Source organism: Odocoileus virginianus, chromosome 23 (assembly GCF_023699985.2).
Source record: "Odocoileus virginianus isolate 20LAN1187 ecotype Illinois chromosome 23, Ovbor_1.2, whole genome shotgun sequence".
NCBI lineage: Eukaryota > Metazoa > Chordata > Mammalia > Artiodactyla > Cervidae > Odocoileus > Odocoileus virginianus.
Window position 1 is genome coordinate 35749676 of NC_069696.1, and position 21060 is coordinate 35770735.

The 21060-nt window shown below is 39.9% G+C and overlaps 1 protein-coding gene across 21 annotated transcripts in view; it reads right to left on the reverse strand.

Moving 5' to 3' along the window:
• CAPRIN2 (caprin family member 2) overlaps nt 1-19024 on the reverse strand; it is a 44076-nt gene extending 25052 nt beyond the window's left edge. For 14 of the 21 annotated variants that reach the window (XM_070453877.1, XM_070453880.1, XM_070453878.1 and 11 more), the window contains exons 1-6: nt 18725-18806; nt 17349-17614; nt 15293-15355; nt 8281-8367; nt 1529-1767; nt 247-329 (exon numbers count right to left, since the gene is read on the reverse strand). In XM_070453877.1, the coding sequence (XP_070309978.1) occupies nt 247-329; nt 1529-1767; nt 8281-8367; nt 15293-15355; nt 17349-17600 (724 nt within the window). In that variant the 5' untranslated portion in view covers nt 17601-17614; nt 18725-18806. Of the gene's footprint in view, nt 1-246; nt 330-1528; nt 1768-8280; nt 8368-15292; nt 15356-17348; nt 17615-18440; nt 18460-18724; nt 18917-19003 lie in introns of those variants that run through there. The other 7 variants (XM_070453883.1, XM_070453882.1, XM_070453872.1 and 4 more) reach the window with 4 other exon arrangements.
• Nucleotides 19025-21060: the final 2036 nt, after the last annotated feature.

Here is a 21060-nt window from a genome sequence, read left to right on the forward strand (position 1 = left end):
CTCTGTTCCCAAATTATAGTGAATTGCCACCTCAAAACTCACCATAGGTTCCATTTTAGTGAGTACAATTAAACAAGAGCTGCTTCTAACAGAACAAAACAAAGCTATCATTCTGTCAATGAATCCAGTATTGTCAGACATGTAAGTTCTGATGGACTGACACAGTTCTGGCCCTTGATATCATACTAAACTCCTAAACATAAAATTTAGTATTTACTGCATAAGTCCAGAGTAGAGAAAACTCACATGTCGTTCCTACCACTGCTTTCTCACTACCTTCCAAAAGGTCCCAAAAGTACAAGGATGACTGCTCCATCTGGTCTTCAACACTGAAAGGAAAAGCAGCAGCAGGAAAAGTGGTTTTAGAGGCACATGGAACAGAACAATTTATACAATATAACCCATCAACAATTAAGACATTCAGTGTTCATTTTGTGTTTTTTTTACTCTCTGGAAATAAAAAATTGAAATTTTATAAAAGATGACTAAATGCCCATTTACAGACTTCCTCTATAAGCATTTTTCCCTAAAACAACTAAAATAAAGATTTTAACAAATACGGCTATTAAGGAATAGACTCAAAAAGAGTTTAAAGCAATCAGTATGGTATCATTCATTACCAAGTATACATCCTAGATAAAAGAACAGTGAAATGGAAATATTAAGAGCTACATCAGACTTTAAAGAGAGCAGCTCATTTTTCAAATTAGGTTTCACTTACATTTGAAATATTAAGGTAAGCTTTATTCCCTGGATCTACCAAAGTGAAGCATGAGAAGGAAGCAATCAAACAGATGATGATTGTGGAGTAGAGCATCAGGTAGGAATGAGTAAATAAATAAATACATGGCTATACATAGGTAATTAAAGAGTTTTATAAGGTTTCTTTCTGAACTGATAGGGTAATTTCTAATAACAGTTGAAACTAACTCTGTTTTTGCATGGCTAACAAACACAACATGGAAACGATCTGAATCTAATAAATCAAAAGCACAGAGCTCGGCTCATTAGCTGATTTACTCCATATTCCATTTAAGCAAAAACAGCAAATAGATAGCTGTAGAAGAAAAAAATTGAGATGCCTCAATTTGCCGTTTTTTTATTTTAAATTATCAAATTTATTCCTCAGTATTTATTCACAGCAAAAGAACACTAAATAATTCTAACTTTGACAGCTGAGTGATACTGATCAAGTTAAATTTCATTTACCTCCACTTAGGTACAGCAGTAAGGAGACAAAGACTCTCAGGTCATACAACAGTCTGACACAATTACAAAAAAAAGTTTACGAGTATACATAATTAATATTATGGTTAATACCAGTATAAGGCTAAACTATAAGACATTTTAAAGATCAGTGTTACAATAAAGAAGCAGGTTAATGATACCATTCAAATTCACTTTCCTACTAGAGAGGCTATCAACCTTGTGAGAGCCTGGACAGCCAATGTTTCCAACGCTGAATATATACACTGAAAAGCTAAAGTGTCATGTGTCTTGTTTTAGGAAAACACTTTTATTAACTTACCTCAGACTTTCATTTCTTTCAGGACAGGTCAGTTTTGAAAATTTAATGAGGTAGTCAAGTTCTTTTAAAGGCAAATACACTGCACCATTCAAGCCCCCTTTGAAGTCTTTCTGTACATGTTCCTGCATCAAGTTCTGTAATACATACTGAACTTGAAGTATAGTGCGAAGCTTTTTCTTCTCAGCCTCAAGTTTTAGCATGTGCTCCCTTCTCTGGGCTTTCTTCTGCGCTTTAAGTAGCTGTTAAAACAAATGTTAGTTAAAGCGAGCAACTCTCCACAATCCATATTAGCAGCCTATACTCTGTGCTGTGCACTGCTCAGCCACTTCAGTCATGTCCAGCCCTTTGCAACCCACGGACTGTAGCCCACCAGGCTCCTCAGTCCATGGGCTTTTCCCAGGAAGAAGACTAGAATGGGTTGCCATTTCCAATTCCAGCGAATCTTCCTGACCCAGGGATTGAGCCTGTATCTCTTGCGTCTCCTGCATTGGCAGGTGGATTCTTTACCACTGTGCTACCTAGAAAGCCCTCCATTAGTCTACAAAAATCTAATCCCAAAGAGTTGAGATTGGATGAAAAATCTCTAATATATAACACTGACTGTGAAACTGACAAAATCACTAGGTACTAAGCTGGTTTGTCTCAGTGCAATAGAGCCAAGGAAGTCCAAATATGTGACAACCAACTCCAGGCTGAATCCAGCACCTCTATTATCATCATCATGAGAAGCAAAATATCTACCATTAATGTCCATATAATTCCAAGGTTTTACTTTTCCATATCATGTATACCAAGCCGTTTTAGGCTAAGTATTTTAAGAAAATGCTTCAGTTTAATTTTGAGGTTGTTTTTTTAATCTCATTTTCCAGGGGAAGTATATTTAAACTAAAGTGGCTAATTTTCAACCAACCAAAAATGACTGGTTAAAACATGAAGACTTGAAAACCAAACAGAAATAAAATGTCTTACAAATGCCAGAAAAACAGCCACAGCACATAGGGATTTTTTAAGCAAAACTGAGAGATATTTTCAAATGTTGTCAGTCTGGATAGAGTTGTATCTTCCAATATTTAGTTGACAAAATACATATGGAAAATTAGCAGAATGTAAGTCTTCCCTCAAATGAATATATGTGTATGTACAGACTGAGTAGCTTAGAGTCTACTCAAAAGCTCACAACTATAATACTTTAAAATCTGACATAATATGTGGGTCCCAAAAGTGACTGCTCATTTATGAAATATCAATAATAAAAAGTACCATCTATTTCCTCTGAGAAACCTAAACGGTCTTTTCTCCCCATAACTGTTTTTCTGTCTGTAATGCTTCCATCATACTGGATATTCTCCAAGGTATGAAAACTAAGAGAACAGGAAAAAAAAATCTTTTTGATTTTTCCTATAAATGAATTAAAGTACTTTGATTCAGCATCAATATTCAAAACTCTACAAAAAAGATGTTTATAAATCCTAATCAACTAAGATGGTGGTAAAAAAAGAAACTCAGGAAAAAGATTCATTATGGCATTATTAATTCCTTTCTACAGGGTATGAATGCCAACTATGACTTGCACTACGGCCAGGGATAAGAGACAATGGGTGAAGATAAAATGTTGAGAATGAGAAATAGACTGGTTGGGGGTTATGTGAACAAGGAAATTTTCTCCAGGAGGGCAAACGCTCAGCAAAGCTTTTTCCAAGACCTCAATATGGACCTCAACAGCACTTATCAAACTCAGTTTCTGCTTGAGAGGGGGAAAAACAAAAGAGGTGGTAATTCTAGCTCTCCAAGACAGTGGGATTCCCTTGGACACAAACTCATGGTGGTATAAGAAAACATAAAGGTGCTGAGGACACTTCAGGACTATATCACATGATTACCTCAGATCTCTCTTTAGCCACCTCCCAGGGTTGGGTTAGGTGTTCTTAACGCTCAGGTCACACTGAACCTTCCCTATCAAAGTATCTGTTGCATTAAATGTTTATCTTTCTCTAGAACTGCATCCCCCTTAGGCTTCAGCTCCATGATGACAGGGACTCTATCTCTGTTGTTCACCAGTATATCACTAGGACCCAACATAGACCCTGACATGTGACAGGACCTCAAATATTTATCGATTTAATCAAGTAAGGAATATGTTGTCTTCCAGATCTCCTAGGAAGAAAAGCTATGACAAATCTAGACAGCGTATTAAAAAGCAGAGACAGAACTTTGCCGACAAAGGTCCATGGAGTCAAAGGAATGGTTTTTCCAGTAGTCATGTACAGTTGTGGGAGAAGGAAATGGCAACCCACTTCAGTACTCTTGCCTGGAAAATCCCCATGGATAGAGGAGCCTGGGAAGCTACAGTCCATGAGGTCACAAGAGTCAGATACAACTTAGCAAGTAAACTACCACCATGTACAGATGTGAGAGTTGGACCATAAAGAAGGCTGAGCACCAAAGAATTAATGCTTTCGAACTGTGGTGCTGGAGAAGACTCTTGAGATTCCCTTGGAAAGCAAGATCAAACCAGTCAATCCTAAAGAAAATAAACCCTGAATACTCCTTGGAAGGACTGATGATGAAGCTGAAGTTCCAACACTTTGGCCATCTGATATGAAGAGCTGACTCACTGGAAAAGACCCTGGTGCTGGGAAAGACAGGACAAAAGAAAGGGATGACAGAGAATGAGATGGTTGGATGGCATCGACTCAAAGGACATGAGTTTGAACAAACTCTGGGAGATGGTGAAGGACAGGGGAGCCTGGCATGCTGTAGTCCATAGGGTCACAAAGAGTCAGAATGACTTAGTAGCTGAACGACAACCAGGTCATAATCAAATATCATGCAAACCACTGAAAGCAGCCTATTTCTCCTTATTTATGTGAAAACTAGTATGTCAGGTTACTTATCTTCTTTCAGTTGAGGACCGGTTAAAAAGAAATGAAGTAAATTATTATCAAACAATAGTACCAAACCATAAAATTTATTTTCTGAAACATGATTCTGAATGATAAATTCCCATCAAAAGACAAAGCTCATATCAAAAAAAAACAAAGAGATGTGAACTGAATAGGAAGGCTCCCAACCCTAATTTGAAGCGAAAGAAGAAAGCGTTACACAAACTGCAAACAGGGTATCTCACAGAAGAGGTCTAACAAAAGAAAGAAAGTGAAGTTGCTCAGTCGTGTCAACTCTTTGCAATCCCATGGACTGTAGTCTACCAGGCTTCTCAGTCCATGGGATTTTCCAGGCAAGAGTACTGGAGTGGGTTGCCATTTCCTTCTCCAGGTGATCTTCCTGACCCAGGGATCAAACCCAAGTCTCCTGCATTGCAGGTAGACGCTTTACCCACTGAACCACCAGGGAAGCCCCAACAAAAGAAAGACTTCTTTTTTTTTTTTTAAGATTTTTTTTTTTTCATTTATTTTTATTAGTTGGAGGCTAATTACTTTACAATATTGTAGTGGGTTTTGTCATAGATTGACATGAATCAGCCATGGATTTACATGTATTCCCCATCCCGATCCCCTCTCCCACCTCCCTCTCTACCCAATCCCTCTCAGTCTTCCCAGTGCACCAGGCCCGAGCACTTGTCTCATGCACCCAACCTGGGCTGGGGAACTGTTTCACCCTAGATAATATACATGTTTCGATGCTGTTCTCTCGAAACATCCCACCCTCGCCTTCTCCCACAGAGTCCAAAAGTCTGTTCTGTACATCTGTGTCTCTTTTTCTGTTTTGCATATAGGGTTATCATTACCGTCTTTCTAAATTCCATATATATGTGTTAGTATGCTGTAATGTTCTTTATCAGAAAGACTTCTTTAAAAAAAAAAAAAATCCCCCAATAGGCTGAAAGATACTTCATTATAAAAATAGTCAAACTCCATAGTGCCTGGCACGTGGATGATATTTAAAACAAGATTTAAATCTAAAAAGAACATCATAAAATGAAAAAAACATCTGGGTAGAAAATTAAAATTTGATAGGGTTAACTCTGAGAAAAGAGTTAACAGAAATTATTAAGTATTACAGAAATATACTTCAACATATATAATTCACTTCATGGGAAATAGATGAGGAAACTGGAAACAGTGTCAGACTTTATTTTTTGGGCTCCAAAATCACTGCAGATGGTGATTGCAGCCATGAAATTAAAAGACACTTACTCCTTGGAAGGTAAGTTATGACCAACCTAGAGAGCACATTAAAAAGCAGAGACATAACTTTGCCAACAAAGGTCCATCTAGTCAAGGCTATGGTTTTTCCATTGGTCATGTATGGATGTGAGAGTTGGACTGTGAAGAAAGCTGAGTGCCAAAGAATTGATGCTTTTGAACTGTGGTGTTGGAGAAGACTCTTGAGAGTCCCTTGGACTGCAAGGAGATCCAACTAGTCCATCCTAAAGGAGATCAATCCTGGGTGTTCACTGGAAGTACTGATGCTGAAGCTGAAACTCCAAACTTTGGCCACCTCATGCGAAGAGTTGACTCATTGGAAAATACTCTGATGCTGAGAGGGATTGGGGGGCGGGAGGAGAAGGGGATGACAGAGGATGAGATGGCTGGATGGCATCATCAACTCGACGGACATGAGTTTGAGTAAACTCCGGGAGTTTGTGATGGACAGGGAGGCCTGGCGTGCTGCGATTGATGGGGTCGCAAAGAGTCGGACACGACTGAGCGACTAAACTGAACTAAACTGAATACTTCAAACCTCCAAACAGAAGGTAAACATAAAGATCTTTCTTTTAGCACAATGAACCAAAACTAAATAAACTCAACAAGTTGGGAGAGGGATAAAACAATCCCATGTATCAGGAGAAAAAAAAAAGCCAACTTAAAAACACTGTATTGAAAATAGCCTAGAGGAATAAAAAGTTTTTAAAATAATAAAATAGTCTAGAGGAACTTCCCTGGCAGCCAAGTGGTTAAGACTCCACTCTTCCAATGCAGGGTGCACAGGTTTCATCCCTGATTGGGGAACTAAGATCCCACATGCCACATGGTATAGCCAAAAAAATAAATATAATAAAATAGCTTAGAAATACTTAAGAGATACGGAACCAACAGAAAGTATTAAAATTAAGCAATGAAAAAGTGAACATGAGTTTAAAGTGCCCTATGGATAACAAAGCTAATATCATCTTCAATTCAGTCACTCAGCTGTGTCTGACTCTTTGTGACCCCATGGACTGCAGCACGCTTCAGGCTTCCCTGTCCTTCATCAACTCCTGTAGCTTACTCAAACTCATGTCCATCGAGTCAGTGATGCCATCCAACCAATCCATCCTCTGTAGTCCCCTTCTCCTCCTGCCTTCAATCTTTCCCAGCATCAAGGTCTTTTCCAATGAGTCAGTTCTTCACATCAGGTGGCCAAACTATTGGAGTTTCAGCTTTAGCATCAGTCCTTCCAATGAACAGTTAGGACTGATTTGCTTTAGGATTGATTGGTTTGATATCCTTGCAGTCCAAGGGGCTCTCAAGAATCTTCTCCAACACCACAGCCTAAAAGCATCAATTCTTCAGCGCTCACCTTTATGGTCCAAGTCTTACATCCACACATGACTACTGGAAAAACCATAGCTTTGACTAGACAGACCTATGTTGGCAAAGTAATGTCTCTACTTTTTAATATGCTGTCTAGATTGGTCATAGCATTTCTTCCAAGGAGCAAACATCTTTTAATTTTATGGCTACAGTCACCATCTGCAGTGATTTTGGAGCCCCCAAAAATAAAGTCTCTGTTTCCATTATTTCCCCATCTATTTGCCATGAAGTGATGGGACTGGATGCCTTGAATATCTAATATCATATCGGATGCCATGAAGTCTAATATTATCCTACACTTGCATTAACAGAAGTATTCAGAAAACAGAAGGAAGTATCTCTATACTAGGCTATTTTAGATTTCACACTACCTTTTAAAAGTCAGACATCCAGAAGAGAGCAACTCAGAATTATATAATACAAGGATTAAGATGGTAGATGTCTTCAACTTCAGAATGATATTTTGTGTTTTTTTGTTTGTTTTTGATCCCAGGGGAATGGAGAAGAGAATTTTAATTCACTGTACAAGATCCAAAAAGTAGAAAAGTCTATGAGACATTCTCCCTACCCCAAAATGAATTTACCAAAATATTTCCTCAGTTGTTAGAACAGGCTCTCTAAAGGTCCATCTTTCTAAAACTAAGACTCTAAAGCAGTGAAGCATACCTCATTAATGAAAAGTTAAGACTTCATATTAATTACTGGTTAAATTTATAGGAGAAAAAACTTGAATTTCCAATATAGAATAATTCAAACTATATCAGTGAGACCACACTTAATTTTATTTAAATTATGAACCATAAATTTGCCTAGTAATAACTGTCATGCTCTCAAGAAGGATCTACCAATTCTACATTTCATAATATGTCAAATAATGCTAAACACACAAGCCAATATTATATAAATTTTCAAGCCCACATTGTAAAATGCTTTATAAATGAATCTGTCAAAAAGTTTCATTCCATTTCTCAGTGATTTCTATAATTCCATAGTGAAATAGTATACATTCGATAATGAATACTTTATTCACAATGTTTCATATTCAGATAACATTTGTATTCAGTTCTTCAGTAGCTATCCTCCACTCCACCTCCCAGAATTAAAAATCAGCAGGAATTAGATGAACAATTAACGAAGCACCATTATCAGACACTAACATTTTCTTCAAGATCAGTAGTTAAGCTGGTTTTAAGAAAAGCAAAAAAAGTATATACTTACATCTTGGCTCAGTCCAGAAAAGGTTTTCTGAAGCTCCTTGGCAAATTCTAAGTTATGTAGCACTTCTTCATATTTCTCAACTGCTTCCTACCAAACCAGATAAGAAAACATCAATTCTGTGAATTTCCAAGTACAAATATGTCAAAATAAGTGTTCCTTGATAACAGTAGAAGAAATGTAACACATTAGGAACTAGCCATTTACTATACATGGGCTTTCCAGGTGGTACACAGTAAAGAATCCACCGGCCAATGCAGGAGACACAAGAGATACAGGTTTAATCCCTAGGTCAGGAAGAGTCCCTGGAGAAGGAAATGGCAACCCACTCCAGTATTCTTGCCTAGAAAGTTCCATGGACAGAGGAGCCAGGCAGGCTTCAGCCCATGAGGTTGCAAAGAGTCAGACACGACTAAGCACACATTTACTATACATACCCAAAAAAGTAAGGAGAAAGTATTTAGTATAAGCTACATAAAGTTAAATTCAAAAATTCAATTTTTATGCTAGAAATCTGAACCATAATAATAATAATGAAGTTGACTATCCATAAAAGTCTAAGGTCAGAGAGGCCTGAGGGTTTCAAGAGCACTGAACCAATAGGATTCCTCTGTCAATATTCATTCACTACACAAATATATTACACAAGTAGCACATTGAGAATCACAGACAAAGCAACCTCAAGAAATTTACACTATGGTAGGAAAAACTTGTAAATAATTACCTATAACAACAAATTAAGTATTATAACAGAAATATTGCAAATTTGGAGGGCATGCCATGTGGCTTGCCAGATCTCAGTTCCCTGACCAGGGACTGAACCTAGGCCTTTGGCAGTGAAAGCAGTCACAAACGCTGAACCACTAAGGAATTCCTGTAAATTTAAAGAAGCAAATTTTTCTTTGCAATTTCACAGATGAAGAAAGTAAATAATTAGAGAAAGGGCAGGTTTATATTAACTTTACTTCAAATCTACATGGAAGAACAAAGGGCCAATATGAAACAGAACAAGATGAGGAACTCATCTAATCAGATACAGACATATTACAAAGCCTCTAAAGTTAAAATAGTGTAATATTCCACTTCTGAATATCTACCCAAAAGAAATGAAAGCATATACCCACCTAAAGACTTGTAGGCAAATTTATACAGCACATTATTTATTACAGCCCCAAATAAAAACAATCCAAATATCCAGCAACTGGTAAATGGATAAGCAAAATGTGTTATAACCATACAAAGGAATTCTGGCTAGCAACAAAAAGAAATGAATTACTGATACATGCTATAACATGCATGAACCTCAAAAACATAATGGTAAGTCAAGGACGACAGAAACAAGACTTTACTTTCTGTGCAATATCCAGACAAATTTATAGAGACAGAAAGCAAATAACAGCACAAAAGAGAACTTGAAAGGGTTATGGAAATGTTCTACAACACTCACTGCTAGGACTTCCCTGGCTGTTGAGTAGTTAAAACCCCATGCTCCCAATGCCGGGGCCAGGTTTGAACCCTGGTTGAATAACTAGATCCCTCATGCATGCCACAACTAAGAAACCCACTTGCTGCAACAAAGTTCCCACAAGTAGCAACTAAAACTCAGTGGAGCCAACATAATAAATATTTTTTAAAGTAAATAAAACTCAATTGTTGTAATAGTTGCATAACTCTACAAATTTACTATAAATTATTAAATTGTGCAGTTACAAGGAGTTAATGTTATATTTATGACACCTCAAGAAAGCTGTCTTTAAAATAATCTGATACTATTAAGTCTTTGTAAAGGTATAGAGCAACAGAATTCCTGTGTACTATAACATAACATAGTTTTAACATAAATTGGTATAATAATTTAGGAAACTAATTTGGCATTTTTACTGTGGAGTTAACTATGGGTATACTCTACAGCCCAATGATAAGTATACACCCTGAAGAAATCTTACACCTGTATCTTACTAATACGTGTAAGACCAATCAAAGTAGATACCAAAAAATAAGAGCAAACAACTCAAACATCCATCTTTTATAGACTACTATCCAGTAGAGAAAAGCAAATGAAATATAACTATTTGCCTCAAACTAAAAATCTTAAATGTAATGAATGAAAAAAGATAAGTTGCAGAATATACAGCATAACATTTATTGTAAGTTTCAAAAAAAAGTAACCCTAACAGATTTAAGGACAGTAAGTTCTCTTCAAACATAAGGAAGGGAATGAACGGGGGAAGTTCAAGGTCAGGTTACAGGAAGGAGTTCAGGGAAGGTGCTTCGATAGTGTTCCTAATATACTATTTGAGCTGAGTAGTGGGTTCTGACACTTGCCTTATTAGGCGCTATAACTTACATGCAATATTTTGTATGGACTACATATTTCTTAATAAAACAGGCAGTTCAAATATTAGAACCAAGAACGCACAGGTAACATAACCATAGTAAACGGTCCTCAAAGGGACGTGAAACTAGAAAGGAATACCCCTTTGTGTGTGTGCGTGTGTGTGTGCACTCAGTCATGTCCAACTCTTCGTGATCCTGTGGACAATAGCCTGCCACCAGGCAATTTTCCAGGCAAGAACACTGGAGTGGGCTGCCATTTCCTTCTCCAATACCCCTTCATATCTGCTCCCAAATAATATTAACTCAACTTCCCATCATTAGATGTGGATCCACCCTTTCTTTCTCTCCTTTTTTATACAGCAAAGGAGATATCCTTCCACCTGTGCCCTGGATCCTATTCAATTCTGCATTCACAGGAGACCTTACTCTATGATTCTCTCTTTAACGTCTTAAGGCTCTCCCTCTCTGTTGATGCTGAAACCAGCACTTAGGTTCAAGTCTACCCCAACCTAAACAAGAAAAATAAAAAGTGCCTTTCTGACAACCACTTCCTTCAAGTCACAAACAAATTTCAAAATGTCTACACAATCTCCATTTTCTCTTCAGCCCTTATAAACCTGGATTGTTTCCACCATTCCATCAGAACTGTCCTGGCCTGATGCCAGGAAATATTGAGGGCAGGAGAAGAAAGGAACAACAGAGGATGAGATGGCTGGATGGCATCACTGACTCAATGGACATGGGTTTGGGTGGACTCCGTGAGTTGGTGATGGACAGGGAGGCCTGGCATGCTGTGGTTCATGGGGTCGCAAACAGTCGGACACGACTGAGCAACTGAACTGAACTGAATGTCAGTGATGTCAGTTCCATCTTTTAAACCTGTGGATCTTGTATAGCTCTCATTTTGGTTAACTTCTCAGAACATTTCAACACAGAGGCACCCTCCTGCTCTACAAACAACTCATTTTTTGTAACACTAAACTTCCATTTCCCCCATTTCTCCACCTTTTCATTTACCAGCAATTTTCCCATTAACTGTTCTCATCTCAGTTTTCAAGCACTTATAAAGACAATAGGACCTACATCACAGAAATGTGCAAGTTAAATGAATACTTTTAAATGATTTAAAAGTATTGTGGAAACACAGACACCATATTAAAAAAAAAAAAAAAAAAAAGGATGAATAGGTAGAGCACAGAGGATTTTTAAGGCAGTGAAACTATTCTGCATGTTACCATGACAGTATACATGCCATTTTATATTTGTCAAAACCCACAGAATGTACAATAACAAGGAGTGAACCCTAATGTAAGCTGTGGACTTTGAGTGATGATGCTGTGTCAAGGTAGGTTCAGTTGTAACAAATGGACCACTCTGGTAAGGAACGCTGATAGTGGAAAAGGCTGTGCATGTGTGGGGTCAGGGAACTCTCTCCACTTTCTGCTCAAATTTACTGTGAATCTAAAACTGCCCAAAAAAAAAAAAAGACCCCGAAAGTACCTATATTAAGCTAAGCTGTATATAGGCTTAAAGAAACTTTGGACAGATACAAAGCAATTTATCAGAATCATTATTTTACAAGGTGAGTATCAAACAGAGGAAGGACAGGGTAAAAGAAAAAACATCTTTTTTAACATTTCCTAATTTCTAAACTATGTGAATTACTTCCAATTTTAAAAAACTAAACTTAAGGGCTTTTTAATTAAGTACTTTACTACTGACAAGAGGTATCTGAGGGCTCAGATTATAGATTTTTTTTCTTCTGACTTATCTGCATTTTCTAAATTTATGTCTGAAGTATATATTCCTTGTACAAGATGATATTTCTCAAAAGTACCGCTAACTATATACTTAATCACATCTAAAAACCTAATATTCAATCATTTTATATTTAGTAAATCTATACGTAGTATTTAAATACCTACCATATGCAATAAACCATTCTAGTACTAGGAAAACAGCATTAAGCAGACAAAATCACTACTCTAACAGAACTTAGACACTGCAAGGGAAGAAGAGATAAAACTTTAGTTTGCCAGAGAAGCACTTTTATTAAGAAAATTAAAGAAAGGGAAGAAGCAAAGCAGTGTTGTCAGGACAGGCCTTACTGAGATGACCTTCAAAGGAAAAGCTGAAGGAGGTTGGGAATGGAGCCATCTAGACATCTGGGGGAAAAGCACCCCAGGCAGTGAGACAAGCACAGCAAAACCCTGCAGTAGCAGTGCGGCTGCGATATGCGAGGGCCAGAAGAAGGCCTGTGCTGCTGGGATGAAGCCAGCAAGAGAGAAGTGTAGGAAATGCAATAAAAATGTAAAAGGAAGTGGGGAGCATAACTTGTCTGTAGGGCCTTACAGGCCATTCTGGGGTTCACTGGTGGCTCAGATGGTAAAGAATCCGCCTGCAATACAGGAGACCCGGGTTCAATTCCTGGGTTGGGAAGATCCCCTAGAGAAGAGAATGGCTACCCACTCCAGTATTCTTGCCTGGAGAATCCCATGGACAGAGGAGCCTGGCGGGCTACAGTCCATGCGGTCTCACAGAGTCGGACACGAACGAGCGACTAACACTTTACTGTACATCACAGGACATTCTGCACCATGGTGGGAACCAACAGGGGGGTACTTCTGAGCAGAGGACCGACATCTGACTCATTTTTTAACAGAACTACAGAGGCTACTGGGGTTTCCCAGGTGGCTCAGTGGTAAAAAACCTGCCTGCCAATGCAGGAGATATGGGTTCGATCCCTGGGTCAGGAAGATCCCCTGGAGAAGGAAATGGCAACCTGCTCCAGTATTTTTGCCTGGAGAACCGCAGGGACAGAGGAGCCTGGCTGGCTAGCAACCATGGGGTCACAAAGAGTCAGACGTGACTGAGTGAACACACAGGCACACATGCACTGAGGCTCCTATGTTAAGAAGACTTGGAGGGAGAGCACAAACAGAAAAACTGGTAAGGAAACTGTTACAGTAATGCCGATGAAAGGTGATGTGGTATGGAACAGGAAGGCAGAGGCAGAATTTATGAGAAATGGTCTGTTTCTGAATTTATTTTGAAGGAGGAATTGACCACACACTTGCTGATGGGCTAGATACAAGGTGCGAGGAGAAAAATGAGAAATTCTCCAAGGTTTTGAGTAATACCATCCTTCTAGTAAATCAGGCTGTTAACTGATAGAGTGAAGGTAAAAGGAGAACAGGTTTTGTGGAGCAAAATAAAGTAAAAGGCAACTGGACATAGGAATCTAGAGTTCAGAGAACTGTTCTATTGAAAATATAAATTTGGAGTTTGTCAGGTATCACTCAAGCAATCAAAGTTAATACTATAGAAGCAACATATACCAGCTTGTGTATCTCAGACTAGTGAGATTAAAGTTTACCTGGCTGGAGCTCCTCAATATTTCTTAGAGAGCTACCATGAGAATCATCAGCCTCCCCATTCCCATCCCCTATGTTTCCCCAAAGACAAAAACATGTAACAGAACACATTCTCCAAGGGTGTTTAGATAGAGGTTTCGTCACTTTAAAAGTTAGTGAACACACAATGACTACTTAAAAACAAAACTGTGTTGAAACGCTGAATGTCCAGCTAAGTCCTTTCACCAGACATCTGAGCACATCATTCTCAGAACTCGACAATTCAAATCTGTGTCTCAGCAAAACAGTAATTCACTACATCACAAAAATTCTAGGTCAGTGACAAAAAGCCAACATGGCAAGGAAAAAGTCCTTGCATACCAGTACCTGCGATTCACAACCAAAGACTTTAAATAACATAAAAGACAACAGATCCACATGCTAGATCAAATAACTTTTAGATTAATTTTGTGCTGTCTTAGCCAGGAAGTGTGATCAGATCAAAAAGGTAAACATCAATAAAGCATTTTTAAAATTTTCCATATTGTAAAAACTCTCTTCATCCCATTAGATAAAACTTGCAATTACTAGGTATACCATGGGCAACGTAAAGAGTATTTTTAACTGTCATAAACAGTGAATATTTAAAGGCCCGATATCTATCAGATAAACATGCCTCCTAAGAAGGAACACAGCAATACAGAATAGAAAAGCACAGCGATATCAACAAAGCAATTAAGGAGAAGCAACTAGAGAAAACTAAGGGAAGCTGTAGCAGTTACCCTTTTACATTTTAGAGCAGAGAGATGTCAGGTTTAGAATATGTGAGTAAACAGTAGAAAGCTAGGTGATTCCCTGCTCTTCTCCTTCAGTCCACTCTAGAGAAAGTTTAATTAAATCCATATGTTAACTCTTTGTGATTATCTACATCTTCACTCTTAGTTGACAACACACACCTCCATCCATATACTATCTACTAGTGCAAAAGTAAAGTCAAAGATATAAGACCTGATAGGTGAAGATAAAAGTCTTTGGAAAAACCCAGTCGACTCTCACTCTTCCCTTTTAGCCTATCAAATCTTTCAGTTCAGTTGCTCAGTCGTGTCGGACTCTTTGCAACCCCATGAACTGCAACACACCAGGCCTCCCTGTCCATCACCAACTCCCAGAGTCCACTCAAACCCATGTCCATTGAATCGGGGTGATGCCATCCAACCATATCATCCTTTGTCATCCCTTTCTCCTCCTGCTCTTTGGTCTCCCCCAAATTCATCTAGAGTTTTACTAAGAAAATAAGTTTGGTCAAAGGATCATAAACCACTTACCAACTGGTCTGGATTAAGATGCTCTCCATTTTTCAGGCGATCTTTGTAATCTTCCAGTTTGAGCTACAAAAGAGAAACTTGTATTTACCACAATCTGATACAAAATTCTTAAACAAACTAAATACCAGACTGTTTCTCATGAAAACAAAGTTCTTGCAGTAAACTACCAATCTATAAGAATAACATTTTAGTACAAGATAAGAGGCAATTGTAGATGAATTCCAGTCAGGAAAAAAAAAAATTACACATAATCAACACTAGTCTGGAATTACAAAAGTTAAGTGGTAATAAATCCTTTTTCTCTTAATGGCCTCTGTAACTAGATTACACGACACATCGGGATTTAACAAATAAATCATATGCCCCAACCCAATGGTGCTCAATCAGAGGCAATTTTGTCCCCCAAGGACACATGACAATGTCTGGCGGTATCCCTGGCTATCACAACTCAGGGGATGGAGGGAGGAAGTGGGTACCACTGGCATCTTGCCTGGTAGAGGCCAGGCAACTATAGAAAGGTACAGTGCATCCTACAGTGCAAAGGACAGCCCCCTACAACAAAGAACTATCCAGCACAAAATGGCAATAGTGTTTGTGAGGCTGAGAAGTCCTGCTTAAATGGTTACCTGTTGAATTATGTGAACATTTGTCCAATGAAACTTCCTAATGGAAGTACAGAAATGTAATATATTTTTTTTCTAGAATTATAGTAGCCTCAACTTGAAGCCAGTTTTCATTTTAAAAAATCTGATATTTAAGGAAATAAATGACGAATAACTTGCATTTATTGCCCAAATAATGACATGACCCTTTATGGTATTCTAAAAGCAATTTTAGGCACCTTCTATGTTGGCTTTATAGCTTTAAAACACTATCTCAGAAGCTTGAAACAAATGTATGAGTACTGACCAGATTGGTATTCAAAATTAAAGAGGTACTCTAGTTCAGCTGAAGAGTATAATTATATATATATTACACATATATATGTAGTTCCTCCACCTGGGATAAGACATTAATGAGTCTATCAAAAGATCCCGCTTAGAACAGATCCTGCTTTGACTCTAACTTCCCATAGTGGCAGGGGATTTGTGCTGACCCAGGCACACTCACCTTATCACGCTCATGATCAACTGCATGCATTCAAAAGACAACTGGTGAGAACTAAGGCTACAGAGAAGCTACCAGTAACTGGCCCTTCTTCACTACTTTCCTAGAGTGTGTGGGGGTGGGGGGATGGGGAAATGGGAACGAAAAGGAACAAGGTCAACCAAACTCTTGAAAATCTCTTCACTCTCCTCCTTCAAAAGCAACTTTCCTAGATTTAACTAGGTCTTGGCATAGAAATATTCAAAAGTTCCTCAGTCTATATAGTAACTCACCTACTATCACAAGCAAAAGAGAATCATGACACAACAAAGCTACGTGCAGTACCATCTCACAGGCTACATGACTCAGGAAATGAGGAATGATCTGGATCTTTACATCAGCATTTACTGTCACATCAGGCTGGTTACAACCTGCGTATCTTTACAAGGCTCTCTACAATGCTTTCACCAACCAATCTGAAACAATCACCTAGCAACACAAAAATCAGTGCTAAAACATCTTCTGGCTCTGCCATCGTTAAAAGCTTCCAATGACTGCAGCAGTTATACTGCAATATCAACTGCTGCAGAAAGTCACAAGGAAAACAAGCTAAAAAAAAAAAGAATACTATTCATTTACAAAAAGAAATATTAACACTACATGCAAGGAAACAAACTGACCTAAAGTAGCTACCTCTTCAAATATTTCAACAGTAGCATGCACAATAATTTTACTATGAAGAATATTTTTATTCAGTTATTCTGGCAAATCAAATATAAAGTGTTTAATACAGTCAGTATTTAGCCTACTTGTACATTTTCAGTCAGCTAAATCTCAAGGTTACTTAAATCTTCAGGAAAGAAATCTTTAGGAAGAATACCTATGAGCCCTGATAGAAAGTAAAAATGCAAGTTCCTTAACTCTAATTTAACATGGTGCATATAGAGGGCTGGGTGGGGAAAAAAGTTACCTTCTTTTTCTCGATGTTTCTGATTTTGTGTTTAAGGCATATGAGTCCATTATCAATATATGTCTCATATGCTTGGGAAGGAGAGGCAGCAGAGCTGAGGGCAGACTGCAAGGGGCTCAGCGCCCGCTGGCTTTCCCCATGCTGACTGTGGTTCACTTGGGGCTTGGCTGACTTCATCGTCCTCTGCTTTCCCTCCTCTGAATGGCCTGAAGGTGACTGGTAACCAAAAGGAGATGAAGAGAGTTGCACCATTGAAACAGATGAGGCTGAAGAAGGGAAGGGGGAAAAAAGTTAGGAATAAAACGAAATTACGACTACAGGCTTTAAATTCCCTGAAAATCCTAGACCCACGCCCCCCAAAATTCTCTTCCACAGAAGTGAGCTCAAAACTTAATGCTTTAAATACTGTACTTTCAATTCACTACCTTGAAGGCAGTTCGTGCCAAGCGCTGGCGCCTTTGCGTAGGCAAAAATCTACAACATGGGGGATGGTTCCAGAAATTCAATTTCCCAAATAGGGAGGAAGAACTGCTAATCAAACCGTGGCTTCAGAGCTGAGGGCGACCCACATTCTGAATAATTTCTATGGTCAAGTGATGACACACGCAAAAAATAAGCCTTCCCCATCCAGACAAGGCAGCCAGCCATTCGAAACTCTTCACATTATCTCTCACCACCAGCCCCAACCCCAATCTCTAACAACCACATTTAATAGAAAATCCCAAACACAGACAATTCTTTCAGAGTTCTCTTTCACTAAGTGCGGAGAAACTTCTTGAACAAGAATGCTAACTTCCCTTTGATTGGTCTGGGGCCTACAAGGCAAGCTAGACACTGGACTACAGGACACTGGAGCGAGGTACTCTCAAGCTGCGACCTCTTCGAGCTGATGTTCAGTTTTGTTTAAACTAACCCATAACCACTCACAAGTCAACCAGTTTAAGGGCGCATCCTGGCGAGCCTTACACCGCCCCGACCGTGGCCCTCGCTCCCCCTTCAGCCCCGCGAATCGGCGCTCTTCTCCCCACTCCCCTTGAAGAGCATCCCCAAAGCAAGGACAAAACAGGCCCCAGGCCCCCGCAAGGCCCGCACCGGAGGCGCTTCTACGAGGCGGGCCTCGGCCCCCTGAGGGCAGCGACCCCCGCCCTCCCACAGTCGTCCGGACGCCGAAGCAGCGGGCCGGGGCCACTTCTGCAGGTGCCTCTAGGAGGCCGATCTGCGGTAAGACGCACGGGCCACCTGCCCTCCAGAGCCGCGCCCCAAGGATGCCGAAGCCGTCCGGCACTCCAGGCAGCGGTCGCCCAACCCGGCCCACCCTCGCCGGCCGGCCACTTGCCCCCACCGCGCCGACTCAGGCAGCCGCAGCCTGGCTTCACCTCCGCAGGCCGCCGAGGCCGCTGCCGCCGCCGCCGCCGCCGCTGCCGCAGCCCGGGCCCGCCTTCGAAAGCCGGCGGGAGCCAGGAGAGCTGCGGAGGTGGACCGGCGCCACCCCGCACTCGTGTCTCCTCCTCCCGCCTCCTCCCTCTCCCCTCCCCGTCCTCGCAGGCGGCGTCTGCGGCACCAGGCGCACCGCCGGCTCAGCCGCTCTAGCCCAGGCCCGCCCTCGACGCCGTGGGGGGCCTATATAGGTGCGCCCCGCCCCCACGCGCGCGCACCTCCTCCTTCCGGTGCCGGGCCCCGCCGCCGCCAGCCTCCGCCCGGGGCGGGGGGCGTTTGAGCCAGGCCCAGCTGCGGCTCGAAGTCGTCGCGAGAGGGCGCGTTCTCCCCAGGATTGCGCAGATTGCGGGCCACCAGGTGGGCCCGCTGAGTTGCCGAGAGCCGGCCGGCCGCGAACTCCGCAGCTCTACGCGACCTTGCTGATTGCTGCCGGTAACTCTTGGCGTGACCTTGAACAGGTGATTTGGATTACTCGAAAAGCGCAGAGAGCCCTTTGTGGAATTGCCAGTTAAACCGAACTTGAGCCTTTGGTGGGTTAGGTGGGCAGTCTTGAAGTGCAGGCGTGCCTCTGCCCCTCACCTCCAGATTCCATCCTTCACTGTCCGATGGACAGAAATCACCGTTTCCGCCGAAAGGACTCATAGGAGCAGAGTACTTCAAACCAGCATTGCCATAAAAACGGACTGGGTGACTGCGCAACCTTCAGTAATAAGATTTAGTTTATTTAGGCTATGTCATTTGTTACTTTGAAACATTAATTCGTTGGCACTCAGAGAAAAAGCTAATAAAAATCTTGGTACAGTTGCATCAAATTAAGAGAAAAGGCTGGAAATACATCACTATTTCTGAAGGAAGGGATGGCGTTTCTCATACCAAAAGACGAAAAGAAAGAAAGAGAGAAAAAACCCAGATATACCTACCATGTGTCTAGCTATTACACCAAAAAGAAATGTTTTAGGTCCTATACCTGGGACTCTGATAAAAATTATTTAGACTAGCAAGAAAGAACACTGAAAAATCAGAAAGATACAAAGGAAACAAAATTCCAACTTAAAAAATGTTGGGGAAACTCAACACAAAAATTATCATGATGTTTAACATTTCTTGATACAGGATTTTGCCACTTGTGGCATTCTTTTCAGTCTATGTTGCATTTTAGCTTTGAATCTCTGAATCCCACATGAGACCTTGAGGGTCGGACAAGTAATAGGTTGTCCATTTGTTTCATTGTTTATAACCAGAGACAGAACAAAGCTGTTGAACGTCAGGGGAGGAAGACTACGCCATTATCGTTAAGAAAGCAAAAAACAATGAACAAAGGTAAAAACATGTGAAGGACACACTTTTGTATCATTGAATAGAAACAAAGTTACAGCTCGGGTTTACGCCTGTGGTAGCCTGAACTAATAGTGAATGGAAGAATGAACAGTATTTCTGATATACTAATCAGTAAATGTTTGTCTTCTAATTGACCAAGAATAAACTATCCTTTGGGTCATATAGATCTGGCCATAGATCCTAAGTATTCCACTAAATGTAATAATTCTGAATAAATCTATACTGTTTTAGTTCCAGACATGATTCAGAAAATGAATCAAGAATACAAAAGCAAAAATAATTAAATTTCAAGTCTGGTAAGGTACAGTCTGTATAAGTACAGTATAGCATTTGTAGGAGATTGTACCTAATAGATAATGTTGCGGTGATATTTTCTGAAAAAAAATGGAAAAGGTGATTCAGAAAAAAGCTTTTCTGCTTGAAAAGATCTTTAAAGCCAGTGAGTCCGGTTTATTTTGAAAGTACATGCCCCCTCAATTTTTATTTGTTAGCAATTTTCTTTGTCTTCCCATCCCTACTCCCTATTTTCTACACCTTTATTTGCCTTGCAAACAGTGAGGAGTATTTTTGGAAAGCCACCTCCAAGATTAGCAATGAATTACTGTGTTTCAAATATGATTTTTAAAGTTGTTTAAAATCAGTGAGGGAAGAAACACACCCATTCAACAAATACATATTGTTATGTTAGCTAAACCAAGTATTTATTGTCCAATATGTCTTGGGTTATGTGTTAGGGCTATATTGGTGAGTGAGAGAGATATCCACTGACCTCATGGATCTGCGTGGGACTTCAGTAAAAGCTGTTGGAATAAGTAGCAAAATCAACTCAAAATAGATTAACAAAAATACCAAAGACTTATAATGGATCATTTGATGTCTGTAAAATTTGGTCAAGCTTTACACCCCTTGAAAATGTGAAGATTTTAAATATGCATTG